The sequence below is a fragment of the Polypterus senegalus genome, chromosome 3, assembly GCF_016835505.1.
Source record: "Polypterus senegalus isolate Bchr_013 chromosome 3, ASM1683550v1, whole genome shotgun sequence".
NCBI classification, from domain to species: domain Eukaryota; kingdom Metazoa; phylum Chordata; class Cladistia; order Polypteriformes; family Polypteridae; genus Polypterus; species Polypterus senegalus.
Genome location: NC_053156.1, coordinates 24,981,011 through 25,001,343, shown reverse-complemented (window position 1 = coordinate 25,001,343; position 20,333 = coordinate 24,981,011). Strand labels below are relative to the sequence as shown.

Below are 20,333 nucleotides of genomic sequence, written 5' to 3'. Positions count from 1 at the left end.
TTTATTATATTAAAAAAAAAATAAAAATAAAAAAAGATCTGTTTGCCAATGTATGACTGTTTAAGAGGGGCTTTGTAGAAGCGGCTGCTGGCAGGGGGTAATGCCCCCTAGTAGAGATACAAAGAAATCCTGGAAAAAAACATGTTTTCTTTGAGCACAAACACAGCACTCAAAACGTGCATGAAAAAAAACACACACTTTACCACATTCAGGACCGCTAAAGGACTCTATACATTTTAGGCAAATGATCATAATAAAATACATTTTATATTATTTTGGTATATTTCTGGTAGTAAATTTCTGCAGATGAAATAAAAAAAGCATATTTGGGCAAATATGCAACATATGACCCTGTAAGAGCTGAAAACATGTCGTCATGGGTTGCTACAAGAAGTATATATACAAGTGTTAAATTAGTTGTTTTAATTCCAGATGCCACAAATTGATATAAATAAACCAAAAAGCTTTCATGAATTCCATTCTAGACCTTTTATATTGATTTTAGCACAAGAATATACTTCAGACACTTTTTAGCCTTCAACAAAGCTTAGTAGTTTCTTCTAAAGTGCCGCTTAAACAAAGGGCACCCCATGCCTGCGTCTTCGACACTGAACAGCTGATTGCCAAGTCCCAGTCAGCAGCAGCTGTATCATAGAGATGACATCTTTTGTATGCAAGATTAAAAAAAAAAAAAAAACTAAACACAATTACTACAAAATAGTAATTTTAAAAGGATGGTGAATATTCTTGCAACAGCTATTACTTACCAAAGAAATGTCTGGGAAATTTGTGCTTTAAAAATTGGAATTTGTAGGAATTGCTTATTTTGTTTGGGATACCCACAATCCTGTGACAAATTTCAAGTCCCACATACTTTATGTAGTGAAATACTCATTAGAGCACATAACACTAACACCTCATACAGTATTGGAAAAATCAATTCGCAAGATAAACTGCACATTTCTGCAACTTTCTTTCTGCACATTCTGTAGATAGGATAGTCAATTTCTCCTTAACACTTAAAACAAACTCAAAATAGGACCATACTTAATTTTCGAAGTTTGAAAGTGCCCTGAACCACTTTCACCAAGCACTAGATACCCAGTTTTCGTACTTGTGCTTGATTATGCACTTCTTAAGGAAATACAGCATCTCTTTCAAAAACACAGCAACTGCCAATGGTTCTAGTGATAACTAAAATATAAAGTAGTGTAATGACGAGTGGGTTGTTAATTGTAACAGCCGGTAAATGTCCTGTACCTACATATAAGACAAACGCCCAATCTTTAAATTCTAAATTTGAGATTTTTTTTTTGCTCCTCTAGATGGCCAATCTTCTCTAATGCAGACTATACAAGGAGTAAACGAGAATCCATCCCCCATCTTTGATGTAGTTTAGAAGGGAGCCCTGCCTTTCCATTTCAGTTTTGTCTATAAAACAGATTGGTGAAGCTTCTCTAACCAGGCTACTTGCAGAAACAGTTCAGCTAATCATGGTTCTCAAGAAAGGCTCAGCGTCAAGTTAAGAAAAGGCCTCTGCTACTGAACCCTGTGCCCCAGCATGTGTAAAATGCTGTGGGCTCAGCCAGCTGCAATCCCAACTTGGCACCTTTTCCACAAATATAGGTCAGAGTCACTCCAAAGTTAGCATCATGGATGCTCATGCTGTTTATTGAGCTGCTTACTTTTCTCTACAACTTTCAGGGATAGCTTTGTAAATTTTTTTTTTTTTTTTTAATTTAGATGCTAATTGTATTTAAATTTAAAACATGTTAATGCCTGCATTGTCATTTCTGAAGCATTTGCTGTTTTCATTCGGCTTCAGAACAGCAACTGATCTGCCAGGGGTAAAAGCAGCAGCAGCAAGAAAGGATGTTATAATTGTACAGATTTTCACTAGGCTTACTTTTTCCAGCACATTTTCCAGCTGTACCTCCTTTTTGTGGAAAATGAGACATTCAGGGTGGAGATCACAATTTGTATTAAAAAGCCATTTTAAGTGTAATTATAAAACATATTTCAATAAACTATTTTAGAGGCTTTTCTTTTTTGGCTCAGAGTTTCTAAGCATGCTGCCTAAAGCAACAATGTACTAGAAATAAAAGGGCGGACTCTCGCTGCCCACAGAGGTCAGCAAATCTGTACACAGAGCACTGCACAGTACACTATTATCTAATCATTACCCTTTGGGATTAGCATTACAAGCCTTCAACTCCAGCAGCAGGAACTGTGGTTAGCTATGGAGAAAGACCGGCTCTTACAATTATAAATTAGTGCTTTACTATATGAAATAAAAATCAAAAAATACATATACACAAAATTCAACAGCAGAAATCATTTCCATCAGTGTAACACATTTAGACATTAAAAGAATATTTTTTCCTCTTCTCTTTAAATTGGAAACCAAATCAGTTCCTTTGCATAGTCCTTTTTTCAAATGTAAAGGGGTCCACAAATGCAAGTAGCTTCAAGTGCTCATCTCTGTGAAGAGTTGCCTGTCGATATTCACACCTTGAGAATGAGAAACTGGTGGGCTTGAGCCCAGGCTGAGGCGAGGCAATCCGGCAGTCACGAAGTAGAAGGGAACGTGGCAGATTCTCCCACTGGACCAGCACTGCCAAAGACAGAACACGATTACTCCACTGAACTTGTCGGCGTTGAGATACAAAAATCACAACTGTACCCCACTCGGCTTGAACGACAGACTGGGCTCTCCCCTTAGCTAATGGTGCTGGCATTCTTATCAAAGTATTAATAAATGTACACATGTACTAAATTATTCCTTGATTTGCACACATGCTCAATAAAATACACTTTACTACTATTAATTTCACAGAAAAAAAAAAAAATTAAAAATGTATTCAATACAATCAAGACGACAGGATTCTTGTGCACACTTTAATGAATCTTACCAGCAATAACTTTACACAATTAGTATGCATATTTAACAAGCAGATTCTTACCAATTCAAAGCAAGATAAAATTCAGGGCTTCCCTGCTCTCACAGAGCCAGACGTATAATATACATTCTGGAAGACAACCAGTGTGGGTGGGAACAATTAGACAGATCACAATAGATGTTTTCACACTACAGCATCTTGTTTTTAGGAACCAATGACTCCCTGAGCCACTTGTAGTCTGGCTACTTTTACTCAGGAGTTTACGGAGGCCCCATGCCCCCCACTTTATTGCTTTAAAACAATTGTGCCTTCACAAAGCAGTGCAACAGGGAGGCAGCTATAGAGAATGATATAGTGCGGCACTCGATCTTCACCAATAACCTTCCAAAGTCCAAACTGCTAACACATTTGTAAGTGGGCTCCAGGTCAACCAATCAGCACCATTTATTGCCAAAGCCACAGGAAGTATAGCTCTTGATTGAAAGACAAACTAACTGCCCTGAAGTAAGAGTTTTAACAAAAAAGTTCCAGGAACTACAAATAGCCAGAGTTCCTGTGGTGGGAATGCTACAAAAGTTGCAGAGTCTTTAAAAACTCACTAATTCTTGAAAAAAAGGTCCTGCAGGTCCTGAAGGTGGAGATCAAAGTAAGGGCGGTGATTTTAAATAACAGAGCAATGGCGCTCTTGTTATTGTCATCCTGTGGTTATGATGGATAAACCTATGGCTGAAAAGTCTCCTCAAAAGACCCTTGTTAAACATATATAATGTTCATCACGTGTGTGGAGAATACATTGTGTGTTAAAAACAAACTTAAGCAGCCCTACCAACAGCATTTCAAAACAGGTGATCCACCTGAAGCTAATGCTCGAAGAGCATGTTTAGGCTTGGCCATTACTTGGATGGGAGATCAACCAGAGAAGCCTGGGATGCTTCTAGAAGAGGTGTTGGCGAGTCCAGCAGGGTGTCACCCTTTGGATGAGATGCAAAACCAAGGTCCTGACTCTTTATGGTCATAAAAGATCCCTGGGCATATTTTGAAAAAAAGCATTGAGTGTTCCCTTGATGACCTGGCTAAACTGATGATTGTGGCTTTGTCCATTCTGGCCCCCTAATCATACTCCATCACCACCTAATAGCTAATGTGTGGTGAGCGTATTTGCACTAGAATGGCTGCCGTCACATCATCCAGGTGGACATTACACATTGGTGGTGAACAGAGTGGCTTCCCATTGTCTATGTAAAGCACTTTGAGTAGCCAGAAAAGCACTACCTAAGTGTAATTCTTCTTTTGTCTGCCTTCATTTAGGGGTCACCAGGATTATTATTATAACTTGTTACAAGAAAAAAAACAAATTCTGTAAAACCATATTATTCTTTGGCATACAGAGACATCACTGGGCTAGTGGTAAAGATAAATGATGTATTTCTGGTGGCTATAAGCAGTCTCTGCCTGTCTCATAAAAACAAAAGAAACCTGACAAATAAGAGACCACTCCATCCATCAAGCTTGTTCGTTTAGCTAAGAGCTAAGCTGTCCCAATGTCTCATCCAGGCACTTCTTAAACATTGTCAAGAATTCAGCTTCACCTACATGCCTGTGGAGTTTGTTCTAGATTCCTACAATTCTTTGATTAGAGAAGTGCTTCCTGGCTTCAGCCCTAAATTGCCCTTCTCCTTAATTTCTACTGATTATCCGTTTAGTTGAAATAATTCTGCTGGATCTACTTTATCAATGCCTGTGAGAATTTTTAAGACCTGAATAGGTGGCTTGTGCAGTGTCCTCTACACTAAACAGGTTTACTTCTTTGAGTCTGTCACAGTAGGACATGTTCTTAAATCCTGGGATACTCCTGGTTGCTGCCCTCTGCATAGGTTCAAGTGCTGCTATGTCTTTCTTGTATCGTGGTGACCAGAACTGCCCACAATGCTTCAGTCATGGTCTCACTAGTGCATTATAAAGTTTAACATCCCTCGATTTATATTCAACAATTTTTATGTATGGTATAACCTAATGTTTTATTTCCCTTTATAATCAGTTCAACAAAATGAAAAGGATTTAGGTGTTTATGGCGATATAACATTTTTATCTAAGCCGCGATTGATTCCTGTAGGACAGTGTCTCCCATCTTGTATTAGGTAATTGATGTTCCTTTGGTCCACGTGTAGTACATTTTCTACATTAATCTGCACTTTCAAAGTGTTCTCCCAGTTCTGAAGCTGGGCCAAGTCTTAACAAAATAGTAGGAGTCAAAGTGAATTTCAAAGAGTTGTCAGTTTACTTTGTGGAAATATGGACTGTAAAATATGCATTTGAATCAAACATACCAAGTATAATGAACTCCTGTTAAACATGTTAATTGCAACAAACCACAGGAGATATAAATGTACAGTAAATATGTTTAACAACACTGACACCACTGCAGCAGAACCATGGAAGACGCTGCAAAACATCTACCTTCTGACTGCAAATGAATACCCAAGGTGAGTGAAAATTATTGTCTAACTTGGAATATCAAACATGCCATACCAGACTAGAGTCTCAGCATTTTAACATGCAGTGCATACATAGATCACAATATAAACAATACTTGCTATCGTTAAGCCACATAGTATTGCAATAGTCAAACTTCCAGAAAGATGTAGAAAATAATAAAACTTCAGTTACTTTGTACTTCACAGGTATTTTATCTTTTGATTTTTTTCTCAGTTTGAAGTCTGATCATCAGTTTCTTTTGCCCTGTTCGTCTTTCCGTGGCTACTTCTTAAAATATTTGCCTAAAATTTAAGGTGATATGGGACACTGCAACATCAAAGTTTAAATGTATGGACAAGAGGAAATTGGGGCAAGTTTTTGGTAAAAACCCTGTGGGCTGAGCCATTTTAATAGAGGATTTTGTTGTTATTCGTTACAAACGTTTTAACGAGCTGCCCCAAGACTTGTATCCTTATCCTGAGAATCGCATCTGGCCCCACACACCAACAACAACAGGCAGGATTCATAAAATATACATTACTCACAAAAATAAACAGCGGTTTGGAAGGCAAATTCCAGAATGCCCCGTTGTCCTTGCCAATTGTTTGCTTATTCCATGTACAACATAGAATTACAAATCTCCTTGAGACTCCAAAACACTGATGATGGGGACCTGCACTGAATGATGCTTTTTAAACTATAGGTCACGCCACAAAATTGGAGACAGGTTGCTGCCTTTTGGGTTGTGCAGTGTCGTGACTCACCATTGCATTTAATTAGAATGGGTATGGTTTGCGAAATGTCTGTTCCGTTTTCATCGTCAACATCGATTCTCCAAGAGGGAAAACCCCAAAGCTATAACTGTCAGTGGTGATATTCCAAGGGGGAGCCCTCCGATCTGATGGTTGGTCATCATAATTTGGGTCTCAAACAAAGGCAAGATTGATTTGTGAAATAAAAAGTTTAAGACAGACTGTTTTGCACTACTTTATTCAGTTTGGTTTGACTCAAATCTCCACGGAGAACAAGATTTTTTTTTTTTAGATTTGTATGCTTTAAAAAGCTCAAAGTACTAACAGTCTAAGGAATCACTGTGTTCCACAATCAAAATTATTATATTTATCGAAATCTGAAGGGTACTCAAGCAATGTTTTACAAAGTACAGTATACACTTTTTTTCTTCATCTTTTTTAGATCTAAGATTTGCATGTGTCAGGGTCGAAAAAATTTTTTATTCAAAAGTTTTTCTCTCCGAGGTTTCACAGGGTCTAACCTTTAACTCACTAAATCAAGTCCAACTGGCTTGCTTAGATGTTTGTTTTTATACTTTCATTTCTGTAAGGATTCATTCACAATAATCTGACACTATGTTATCTCCCTGGAAAATGTTGAGGGTCTATATTCTCTTTAAATAATAAAGACGACCCTATTTGTACCTGCTGTCATGGGAGCATCCACATACAGTATCTTTAAAAAGGAGTTGGTAGCCTCTAGTCCACTTAAGTCTCATGAATTATTACTGTCACTTAAGTAGGAGACATGCAAGTAAGAAACTCATTATGGTGTGGAAATATAACAATAGAAGTGAAAACAGGACTTTAGTGATCTTTTGCAATGCTGGAGACGACTTGTACAGCCATGAAAAAATCCCATAATGCACTTGTGTTTTTTTTTGTTTTTTGTTTTTTTAAGAAACTACTTTTTTCCCTTCATTGTAATGGGGCAAATATTCTTAGCTTTGTGCAGCTAGAAACTCTGATTACTGAAAGACCATATAGTAGTTGTGGGTTTCCATCCCAGATAATCAGTGGCAAAAACCTCAGCATAATGCAGCTTCCGCCTTATTAACACAAATGTACTCGTATTGATCTTGCTGAAAACCCCTGATCATGGGAAGTAACAAACAGCATCTTACCACAGTCAGTAAAGCTCCCTTTTTGAATTGCATGTGGAACTGGATCAGCTGTGGCTCTTCTCCAACACGGCCTTGGATAAATCCACTGCACAGAGAAAGAGAGGAAAACAAATGCGTCCCTTAGACAGGCAGCTGGTTTACATTAATTATCTGAAAACATCTGTAGTAACAGGATTGATTGGAACAGTTTGTGTTAGCAATGTGGAAACCACTGCTGATAAATACTCAAGATATGGAACAGAGAACAAATTATACTCGAAAACAAAAATTTCACTTCTTGCATATTTTTTGGGTTTACCTTCTGCATTTTCTTCTGCTGATCACAAAAGTCACCTTTAAATTTTCGTATCATGTTCTTTTAATTGTTATCGCATGTTTTTTGTGATTTCCTCTCATATTGCAATTGTAAATACAGTGTACCACACAACAACCACCACAAAATCTGTGGTGATCTAAATGTAGTGGCACTGCTACTAAGAATGCAACTTAGAAATGAAAACAAGTCATTAGATAAAGATGAAGGCACGATTCCAAAATGCTTTCATCACATCGCTTTTCTTCATTCCAGAATCAACTTTTTCCAGGATTATTAAATTATCTTTCAGCATAAACTAATCCAGTTTCTCACTTTTTTTTTTGTTCATCTCAAAGAAAATTGTGAAGCGCTCTGAAACTCAGAGTACAGTATCAGCACAAAACACAACTATTCACTCGGATGCTCAGTGCAGCACTGACTCTGAAATTGGCCAGCCTGCCTGAGACCAGAAATTTCACAACAGACCGTCTTTCTCTTTGAGACAACCTGTTGCAGGACTCCCAAGACTCAGTGCGGAAAAGTGTAGGAGCAGTATTAAGTATTTTTTTGCATTGCATCATCTTTGGTGGCCATTTTTGGTCGAAAAAAAATGTTTGTTATATCGAGATTTACGTTTCGTTAAAACGAGATTCATTTAACATGATATTCTATGAACATTTGTCCGGGCCCACAAAAAGTATATGTTATTCTGGAAATTTCGTTACTTCGGTATTTGCTACAACGGGATTTAACCTTTAGTACATATATAACTGAAAGAAAGCAGTACTGAATTTGAAAACATGCAAAATTAGTTCATAATAAAGATAAACAGGGACATATTTGACATACTGTACAAAAGAAACATATCAATACAAAACTGTGCCTCTATATGAAGCCATATGATTCAGTTCAATGTACCAAGACCGAACATTTAGACTAAGGCCTAGCTATCTCAGTGCAGACCATGTTCATTTCACAGCTTGCTACATGTAACTGAGAAATAAATTAATTATATCTACTTTGTCACTGCTGGCCTCCTGGGTCCTTTCCTCCAGTAGGTCAAAAAGATAGAATGTGTGAGATAACAGATGGTTTAGACAGCCAGACAAATAGGAAAGAGCAGCACAACCATATGTATACAGCATGACACAACTGAAAACAGTCAGGATAAATGATTTGTGATCCATTGAACCATCTGCCCCCATCCTAAATTCATGCTGCAACCTCAACATGGCCCACAAAGAATAAAGAAAAAGGATGACAGATAGCATGAGCTGGTGATATTTAGATTTTACTGACAGGATGTTAACACTCTTTCAATAAAGCTATGGATCAATTTAGAGTCCCTACAGATTACATTTAGGTTCAAAGGTGAACAGACAGCTCGATGCATCTGCAGTCACAAATTATTTATGTAGCTTGGAAGCTCTTTCATGGCTTAAAAAAAAAAAAAAAAGGTTTCACGAAAATAACAGTTCTGAGAGGATACCATAGAATTTGTGTTGATGAGGTTTTCTCATATATACAGATATTACCGGGAATCAAAAGTCTAGGGACACACAGGCAAGCTAGGGAAACTGCCACAGTACAGAAGTCAAACATGTATACAAAGAATGGTTTGAGACAAATATTTGACCTGGTTCTGGCAAAAACAAATAAACCATTCTTGTCGTTAATTTCAGGAATGTCAGCATGTACCGTTACAAAGGGGCAGGTTCAGGCCTGAGAAAAAGCACTTCAATCATTGCAGTAAAGGCTTTTTTGGAAGATGATGGGCGGGGCTGGAGGTAGCCAGGAAATCCAGTCGCAATAAAGACACTATGGTCAGACTGCTTTGGCCTTCTTGCCCTCAGATGCTAGGCTGTCAAAACTCATTTTCACCACCAATTACACTTCATTCTGACAAATTACAAACATTAAGGCTACACAGGGATCGCTAGAACAAGAGCAGTAATTTCCAAGCCAGACATGGGAGTGCATGGGTGAAAAAGCAAACAAGTCTTTTACAAGGAAGTGATATTTCTGTTCTCTGCATCAAATTATCTATGTGTTATTCCTGAAAATTAAAAAAAAAAAAAAAACACCTGATTAAAGTTGGCAAATAAGACTAGGAGAAAAAAAAATCTATTTTAATTTTCATTGCAATGATGGATAACTCCTACTTGTCTTGTGAAAGGAAGCCATTTCATTTGCAGAAATTGAGAACCACTGCTGGAGTTGTCAAGTCGATTTCCAATAAAGTACCCTGTAGACATTACAAGGTGCCAGACCAGACATGATTTTTATAATTTTTAATGCTCACTGCTACTTAGAAATAAAACTCCTATCCATCCATCCCAAAAAATCTAAATTAAGTGCTGTATTATATAGGGCAGTATTCATATAAACAAATCAGCTACATTGTATTACTGCATACAAGGAAACATGCAGACTTCCGATCCTTAAAGATGGTTCATATAGTGTATTGAAGTAAGGCCATAAAAGCTATGTTTGCATATGGGCAAAATTTTTTAGTATTCGGCAATTGCCCAGTTGGTCAGCATACATTTCTGTATCGCTGGTGTTCTTGTATTATGGAGTGTGGAGTGTGTGTGACGTGTCATTGAGCCACAGTATTAGGCAGCTGTTCAAATGCTCTACAGTATATTCATATGTTAAACTTGGTGCTCAGGAGATGTGGCCATTGAAATTCTCATTCGCACCATCACAGTATTTTTGGTGATCACAGCAATCACTGTGGTGTGAGGATGCTGGCACTGCTGCTGTTCTTGTGAGTTGTGTCACAAATGCACTTCATGCTCAGATGATGTCGCACCTGTTGTCATCCTCTCAAACAATTTTCTGTAAGAAAGACATCAACCGAATCCTGATAACTTCACAGAAGTTGCTGCCAAAGTTTTTTGCCTCACCAGCATGTATTATATCATTAACCTTCGATTATGACCAAGATAAAAGGTTCTAGCACCAGTGGTTAGCAAATAATTATGTGACTGATGGACAAAACTCTTAACATTTTATTTTTTTTAATATAAAGATCTGTGTGACGCCTTCATGCAAAGCAATCTGCAAGATCAGGATAAAAGATAAGTGTTTATGTACCTTTTCAGCAGTTTCTCAACAGGTAGGGAATTCAACAATCAAACCTGTGGTTTTCAAAAACTCCAACTTAGCCACTACATGATTGTGCCTGCCTGTCCTTCAGCCCATTTACTAAACTAATTACATTCCCACCCAGTGACTGGACAAAATGGCTTAAAATGTTGAAAAACAAGTGAAAATAAAGCATGGTGGTGAAAGGAGAGCCCTTTTAGAGGTTAGCTGTAGGGCTTTTAAATGTACTGGGTATCCCAGGAGTGGATATCCTGTTTGCACCGTGTAGGGAAGCAAGTTATTGAGATTAAAGTATTAGCAGAAGGCCCTCTCAGGATAGTGCTGAAATCTTCCTACACCTAATGTGTGTGGGGATAGAGTGCGGGCTGAAAGTACTTAAAAGTAGTGGTCCTATTAAAGAAGGGTGTCTTACAGCTATAAGAGGACATTCTACCCAGTTGATTTTATAAGGACTGTGTAAGTCTTCCCAGAGCCCAAACATCATTCTGGGGAAGTTCTTAGACATTATTATCACATTGAGTTTGCCAGTGTCCAACTGAATATAATGTCGGGAGAAGAGCAAGAGCAAAGCTTGAAAGATGTGAGATGGAATGGAAGGTGAGTGGAAGTCCTGGCTGGTTTGGTAAATGAGGTGGGACAGTTAACAAGCCACTTAACCAAATATTCAAGAACAATGGAGAGAATTGTTTATTTTTATTGTACATTACCCAGTGGCGTGGCTAGGGGTGGGTGGAGGGGCCGGTCCACCCCGGGCGGCACATTTTTGGGGTTGGCATTATTGGCCAAAAGGTTCAGTACAATTCGTGTGTAAGCAGCAGGGTTCAGAAAAATATCACTCCACAAATGCTTCAAAAATAATTTTCAGACTGTCCTTTAACGGCATCAGGCACGGCAGTTGAAATTTATGAGGCAATAACAAAAATGAACAAACATTACACCAATAATTTCTAGGAAGATGAACAAATAATTTATAATTTCGTTATCAATCCGAATGCGTCCTTGCTCTGCGCAGAAAATATCCCCACCTATTACTTGTACACTACACTGGTTCTGGTTTTCGGAGCATAATTATTTTAAACTAATAATCAGAACACGGCTTATCAGTGTTTGTCTATACTATATTCTTGTCTAGTTGATGCTTATAAATAATTATATTTTTACAATTATAGCTGTTTCTCTATATAAGAATAAATCTATGTAAAATGTATCTTCATTTTTCTCTATACGTCAGTTTAATTATCTATTTAAATAGGTTAACATATTCATATATGTTGGAAGGCAGCAAATTAAAGCACCACACCCGCCCCGAGCGGCACAAACCCGAGCTATGCCACTGACATTACATAAACAATTACTTCTCAAGTTTAATTCTTACATATCTGGGACTTGCCTGGTTACGTTGGTACACAGAGGTATCTACTATTGTAACACATTTTATACACACACACACACACACACACACACACACACACACACAGTAGCAGCTTCTTCATATATTCTGCAGACCAGCAAGCTCACAATGAAAACTAAAAATCCAAAATGTGAAAAAAAAGCAGGCAGCACATTTTTAAATTAATTGATTCTTCAATCGCTTTGAATTATGATTTTTAAGTCCATAATAAACAGTATAACGTTTCTCAGTGCCAAGTCTGGTTTGCTTATGTTCTGGATTAAGCAATCATTCTTGGCAGCATTTTCCTTATCCACTAATTTAGCTCCCTTGAAAGTCATATTTCAAAAACAGAAAACAGATGAGCATTTTTAAATCTCAAGCACACTGTACTTGCAAACTGACCAAATCGCACTCTCTATCCAGCAACAAAAAGACAACCCACATCTCAAAAGTGTTACTTTAAGCAGATACTGAAAATGTTCAAGCCATCCCCTATGTGAAAACTGGTCATAAGCTATAGAATCACATTGAAGACTATTTTTTTTTTACATTTAAAATTGGTCTCAGGGGATAACTCAGCCTCACATCCAAGTCAGGTTGCCAGAACTATGAAAAGATAATAAATTTCAATTTATGAACAAGTCCACGAATTGACAAAGGCATACACAAATCATACTTCACTTTCTTTATGTGCAATCTGTAAGTGGCGATAAACTATTTTCTACCAAGGATAACAGACAATGAAAATGTATATACTGTAATTATAAATAACACAGTCTTTCTCTTTTTCTCCTATTAATGGGGCACAAAGAGAAGAATTACTTGTTGTTCTTATTTGTTGTCTAAAGAATTGCTAAAGGAAAATTTGGGACCAGCTTCTAAATGTTTTTGGTATGGCTTCTGGTCTATAGTTAATTAAATGAATAAATACTATTATACTTAAAAACATTTCTCATTACCTGCTTGCACCCATACAGCAGCATCATAAAAACTAAAGATTTATCCAGCTTATTACTTGCAAGAAGGGCCAACCACCAGAAATTCTGCACATATTGTAATGCATTTGCTGGCACAATCATAGGAATGAGGTTACAAGTAATTTAAATCTCTTATTCTTAATTTTGTCTGGTTCCTGTCATCTCTTGGAATAGAGAGAGGTGAGGATCACACACTGATACAGTGCATTGCCGCACCCATCACATGACAAACCAACTCAGGATCCCATATTAGGACCTGAGTGAAGCCATGCAATAGGTGACACCTCAGCACCACACTAGTTCAGATGGAATGGAAATAGTGTGATTTTTTTTTTATGGTGGCTGGAGTGCCAATTCTGCCACCAACCCCTATGTTTTCCCTGTAAATTCGTGGACCTACTGGATGCAGATTAACAACATAGCCAGGATGGAGCAATCGCAGGTTAAGGGCCTTGCTGCAGGCCCCAACGAAGCAGAGTCACTTTCGGCGTTTACAGGATTCGAACCGGCAACCTTCCAAATCCCTAGTCTCAGAGCCACCACTCCGCCCATGGCATAAAGGTAACACTTTATTCTGAAAACTTTACACTTTAGGGATGAAGGAGAGATATTCACTTTCATATACAGAAGGAGAAAATGAGCACATTTCGTCTTCCTTTGCCAAGGTTTTTTCCCCCCCGTTTGGCTGAGCCTTGTGCTGTACTCTGTTTACAGTGTTATTGTTCAGTTCTTGTCTTCAGTGTTTCTTTAACATATGGTCTCTCCTGAGTGTGCACCTCACTATATCAAAGCAGCACCAAAGCCTGCCTTCACAATGGGCTCTCTTCCCTTTTCTCTTCCTTAATACTTTTTGGCAATTCTGATAGACCACTGAAGACAAATATAATTTCAGATTTACTTAACAGAAAAAAAAAAAAAACATAAAATAAACCATTATCAAATTTATGTGTTTAATCACTACTTCGGAGTTAAAAAATATTTTGCTGCATGTTCTTGTTTTTACTCGTCATGTAAAGTTTCTCTTTTTGGTATCCAGCACTAGCATTGAAGAATTCCAACTGCCCTAATATCAAGATTAGTAGTAGTGTGAATGCAGAAAATTAATCTTTAGTGAATTGTTGCAGTTTATGGTTTTGTATGCTTGAAACACAGTTTGGTGCTCTGTATTTGCCTAGAAAAATCTCAACAACATCCTTGAAAGCCTTTCATGAGATTTTCTGGCAGACCTTCCAACTGCATGTCACTGACAAAGTGTTTGATTTTTGGACAGGAATCAGTTATCTATGCAACCATCTGTCTCAAAAAATCCTAAACCTTCCTTGTTCATGACCTGTCACAAAATTTTGAATCAGTCCAAGTTTAATACTGAGAAAGCCAAAAAAAAAATCTTTGTTGGGGAGACAAGGGAGGAGACAATCTTTGCCAGGCTTTTCTGACCTGGATCCAAATGCCGATGGAGAAGCCAGTTCTTTTTAAAATAATGAACTTCTTTAGCACAGATGTCCCTTTCACAAATGAAACAACAGTACTTGACATATCCAAGCTGCATTCTTAAGCCGGGTTTATACTTCAAGCGGCACGACACATGCTCCAGCAGACGCTCCTGCTACACAAGCATTTTACTGTTTATACTTGCGCACGTACTTTACGGAAATCAGGAGGAATCCACCAGGTGGCAGTGCAAGATATCTTCACAGTGAGAACAGGTTTGGTTTCGCGGTTTGTGAATTGCCTGGAACTCTTAATTCCGATGACACCTTACCACAATATCTCTGAAAAGGACGTTTAATAATAAAATCTATCAATTCAGGGATTTGTCCATTCCAGCAAGCATTGGGCACGAGGCTGAAACAATCCCTGGACAGGCATCAGCTCATCACAAGGTGAATACAAGCACTCCCATAAACTAGCATCATTTTAGTGTTACCAAATTTGCATATCTTTGGAAGGAAACCGGAGCACACTGTGGAAACCCAGAAGGAAAACATGCAAACTCCAGGCAGAGAATACCAGCGACGCGACTCCCTGCAAGACAGCAGTGCTACCGTTCTGCCACCATGTCACCCCCATGTGTGTACTTAACAGAATTCATTATTTAAACGAAATTGACAATTATCTGTAAAATGTAAGAGACATACTTTAATGCATTTCATCATGGAAGTGATATCAAGTATAAATCTAAGGATTCTAAATTTGAAGAGAGTTGGAATATCATACATTTAATGTGTTCTATGTGGCGATCTATTGCTGTTTGCGCAGCTGTCTGGTCTGGAGGAAGCCCTAGAAAAAAAAAAACTGCACAGAAGTCGGTGTGTGAGACATTTAAAATGTATCGTGTCATTACGATCGGAAATATGCAATGGTTGAATATAAAAGCACCACGAATGCATTTGTATGTCGGTATTTTGCTTCACCACATCGAACCATTAATCGAACATTGAAGCATGCACATTGATCTCGCAGGATCCGCAAAGCGGATTTGTGTCACAAGTAGATAGCAAACAGAGACTCTGATGTCACATTCCAACTTTTAGCAACCTGCGCCCCCCAACTTTTTCCTTCAACTCACGCACGCGTCACGTTAATTTCTGAGGACCTGCTCAGAGGACACGTCAAATGAATGCTGGGAACGCATGGCAGCCATGATGCAGGCACGTACGCGTTCTGAGCCCTTAGTAGCACAGCCCATACTTTTGGATCATCGTACATGCTCCAGTTGTAGTTGTTGTACATGTAAAGTTATGTCAGGAAAACACAAAAAAAAAAAAAAGTGTCCCCGAAAGTTTCTTTTCCCCTGCCATCAGACCATAGCTTTGAACACATCATTAGAGACTTGAAAACACACTGTATAAAATAAGAAATTGACTTTACTTGTAGATCTGTATTATGATAGCATGTATTGATTTATTTTTGTTTACTATTTTAGGTATAACAATAATTCATTTTCTTACTCATTTTTAATTTTTTAATTTGTTTTTTTTTTTCCTTAGTTTTTTCTTTGATTTCTTGAAAAGCACACTGAGCTACATCCTTTGTTTGAGAACATATTACAGAAACAAATATGTTATTGTCAATAAAATGGTTAAGTGATTAGAAAATAAAAGAGAGGATTTTTGTGATGAGTAAGCCAAAATCCATAAGATACACACAAAATTGTTCAAGAAGCAAAATCTTCATTATCCAGCGTTATCCTTTGGAGTAGAAGGGAGGGTTGCACTAGCCTATTGTTGCAGAGACCGCCATAGGCTATGTTTTCGTTATGGATTAGAAACTGAACTCTGTCTTGGCTGATGCAAAAAGGCCAATAACAGGTTATAGAGGAAAAAAATGACATTTTAACATTGCTTTCTTGAGAGCACAAAGGCTTTTTAGTCGATTACAGGTGCAGAGGTTTGTTCATCATAGGTTTACAAAATTGAACTGTCAACATCTATAAGAGTGTCATTCAACTGTTATTGGTTATTGCCTTATTAGATAAGGCAAAAAAATGCTGCAATAAAAAATGGACCCCACTATAGCAATCTGACAGAAAAGCTGCACGTTTATTTTTTTCCTGAAATGAGGGTATGACGTTAAACTTTAATCGAAAGTACTGTAGCTAAGCTCTGTAGCTAAAGTCTCTTATACTATGTTAAAAAGATAAGAGCAGTAATGGCATTTTGTACTAAAGGACTCTTCCAAAGAAACTCAATGTGTTACATCACATTTCTTAAATAGTAGTTTTCAAATATAAAGCAGCTCAGCCACCATGATGATCAATTAGCAGCATCTCGGGAAATCCAAGAAGAGATATTAACACCCTTTATATTATGTCTGACTGCTCAATTTATTCAGAAAGAAATGGTGTTTGGGTATTTGGCCTACTTTGTGATATTTGTAACAGTCAGTTTACAGCTGTCAACTGCTTCAATATATCTGAACCCGTGACTGCAATTGTATTTGCCATGCTACAGAGGACTGACCCCCTTCAAAACAGGACCTTGTCAGTTATGTGTTGCTAAAAGATCAGAATCTAAAATCCACATATTTCATTTGAGACATTGGGAGTGACAGAAGGATGAATTTGATTCTTGCCAAGGTGGGAAGATAAATACTTACCATGGAAGAAGTTCAAAGACTGGACTGTTACGAGTTTTAAAGATGGCAATGATGGGTCTGGTATCTCTATCCGGGTCTCCTAAGGAAAAAAAAATATAGAAATAAATTCTTTTTAAAAAGATAAGGAATGGTCACAGCTAGTGGTGCTTAGGAAACTCAGTTGATCTGTAAATGAATACATGAGAAAAGTAGTGAAGAATAAAAGATGTTTTTCTTTCACACTTTTGAGGGCAACAGTGTGTGACAGTTTGACGATTTGCAAAACGTATGCAGTGCTGCAAAGTGTGATTTCTTCTCTAAGCACAGTTAGGCTTAGTCACTGCATGCTGGATGGTGCTCATTTATTCATAAAAACAGCCCAAGCAAACAAGACTTCTTGACTCAACAGCGGATCCTCAAATTCAGCACATATTTAAGATATGATAATAAGATTTATGAATATGTATAGGTAGCATGCACAGAAAGTCCACACAATATGATGCTTCATTTCAGCACAGGGCCCTTTCCCTCCTTCACACACCACTTCAGAGGGCATTGTCCCAACTGGGACTGGAATTGTCAGAGCTTCTTAAAGAAAAGTGTGGGGAAAGGAGTCCTTCTGCAGACTATAATGAGGCATTTGTCCCTTGGGCTATGCTTCAGAGACATGAAAAGTAAACTGCTGCTTTATGCATCTGTTGCTTATTGCATATCCACCTGCCAACTTCCATTTAAGAATGATGTTTCCTACTTTTGACTGAAGGAAGAATTATAGATGCTCTATCAACATTTACAAAAATGAAAGGCAAGGCAGTGAATTTACAACTATTATATATAATAAAAAAAATCCCCTGGCAACAAGTCTGAGCTTCTGGACATTTTTTAACATAACTTCAAATACAAAAGGCATAAATCTACCAGAGTTTGGAGAGGACCATGGCACCCTTGAGTAATTTGGTTTGAAACAACAGTATTGCCACTTATTTGCATTATTCATTTTTTCTCTAAATAGCTAAACAGAAATGCTCAAGAAATAAAAGAACCAATGATTAATCAAAAAGAAGAAAAAACATTAAGTTGTGAGCGCTGGTGTGTGCATGAGTGGGCAAGAAGATGAATGGCTTCTTTCTAAACCTCAAGTCCTGATATATTGTATAATGAAAGAATAAAGTACATCTTAAAGGAATATTCCATCTAAAACTGATTTTTTTTTTATACTTACCCATGGAATTTGTAATGATACATTTTTCACCTCATGTTTTCACGCAGAACGCAGGAAAACAAAATGATGTAATACAAGCCACAGGTAAATTCTTTACAACAGCAAACGATGTGAAAAGCGTGCAAGGGCATAAAACAAAAATCTCACATTACTTGTGTTGCTTAATCCATATGTTAGTTATCCAGTCAAATGCACAAAACTTTTTTTGATCAAATACTGTTTAACAGATACTTCTGGGAAAATCAGCACACATTATAAATAGGAAAGGCAAGTCACATGGGATTACCTTTATGAAATCAAGATCTGTCTCTACTCCTCATAAAGAATATTTTAGGAAAAAATTAATGAATTTTGCATGTTATGAACAAACAACCGTATAACTGAAATGTGAATTTTGCAAGATGAGCAATGTGAGATTTTTTTTTTCACCTCACATTGGTTCCTGTTGTACAGCATTGGTCACCATTCTATTATATCAGACTTTTTTTAATCTCCATTCTGTGTGAAAACATGACATTTAATTTTTTCTCAGCCATCAATGCATACTACATCGGGCAAGTAACATAAAAAAAAAATTTTGGATGGAGTACTCGCTTAAGTTGTGATTTTAAACATTCTACTTCAGGTGGCAGGGATATATTTCTTACAAAAGTTGCCCTATTGCTAAAAAACACCCACCCATTACCTTTATTCCATTTTTGCTTTGGGAATAATTAACAGTCTGATACAAATTCAATGAGAAAGAGAGAGAGAGAGAGAGAGGAGAGAAGCACATTTGTGGAAAGCAAGACTACTTCAGAGCTTCTAAGTAATGAAGGTATTTTATAATATACTAGCTGTGTTACCCAGCTTCACTCTGGGAAATGTTCTAAGGCCTTAGAATTTTAGTGCCAGTGATTAATCATATGTATCATAAGTACTTCTCTGAATACATTATTAGTTTTTTTTTTTGTATTTTTTAAATCATGGGCTAGTATTATTAGTTCATTTGAACTGAAAACTGTTGCACATGCTACATACAGTCCTTGGTGGTGGTGCTGCTGTGAAAATGGTTGCAGCAGAACTCCGTATTAAAAAAGGTGTTTGGTAATGTTAAAAAAATAAATAAATAAAAATCGCAACACTCCATTAGCATCCGCAGCTTAAATTAGCACCTGTCTCAGTATACTGGTGATTTGAGTACATGTTTACCCACCAAAAAAAAAATTAGAAGTGGTCTCCCCTAGACTTTCTCGCATACTCAGATATGGGGATGGATATCTGAGGAGTAAACCGCAAGACAATGATTTTTTTATTATTTACATTAAAGAACCATCAATAATAAATCAAATAAATAATATATTGAACAATTATGTTAAAAGTATAGCTGAATAATCCGGATTCTGCAGCAGCATGAATAAAAGGTAAAGTAGCACTTAAGGTTAGCGGAAATAGCTCAAAAGTTGACAGAAATTTACGTTTTGTACCTAATACTCGTATGCAAAATTTGGTTGACCTACGTGAAAGCATACTCAAGTTATTGCGTTTACACACACACACACAATTCCAAAACTGGTATTTCTCCGATTTAGGGAAGTCTAAAACGTCGAGATTCATCAAAATGAAAAATGAAAATTTAACCTCATTTTACTTTTTAATAACGTCTGTTTTTCACAATATGCAGCAGCCATGTCCCAGATACGCATGCCACCTTCATACTTCCCAACAATCAATTCAAATTTATGTGAAAAAACACAAAATCACGTGAAAATTCACAGAGAGTTATAGCATGTACTGACACTCGTGGGCAGTCGTGGCTTTGTCTCGAGAGAGGTAAACAAGGGTAGCGCACAGGTTGTTCACTGAATGCTAGCAACTGGCGTACTGACGCTCATGGGCAGTCGTGGCTTTGTCTCGAGAGAGGTAAACAAGGGTAGCGCACAGTGTTCTAGCATGTGAGTCGTATTCCAAACAAAGTTCGTATACCAA

At 37.4% G+C, this 20,333-nt stretch overlaps 1 protein-coding gene across 2 annotated transcripts in view; it reads right to left on the bottom strand.

Annotated features, from left to right (window-relative positions):
- Positions 1-408: 408 nt before the first annotated feature.
- Positions 409-20,333, bottom strand: part of aaas (achalasia, adrenocortical insufficiency, alacrimia) — a 75,017-nt gene continuing 55,092 nt past the window's right edge. For both annotated transcript variants that reach the window (XM_039746808.1, XM_039746809.1), the window contains exons 15-17: positions 17,165-17,243; positions 7,291-7,375; positions 409-2,614 (exon numbers count right to left, since the gene is read on the bottom strand). In XM_039746808.1, the coding sequence (XP_039602742.1) occupies positions 2,468-2,614; positions 7,291-7,375; positions 17,165-17,243 (311 nt within the window). In that variant the 3' untranslated portion in view covers positions 409-2,467. The remainder of the gene's footprint in view (positions 2,615-7,290; positions 7,376-17,164; positions 17,244-20,333) is intronic.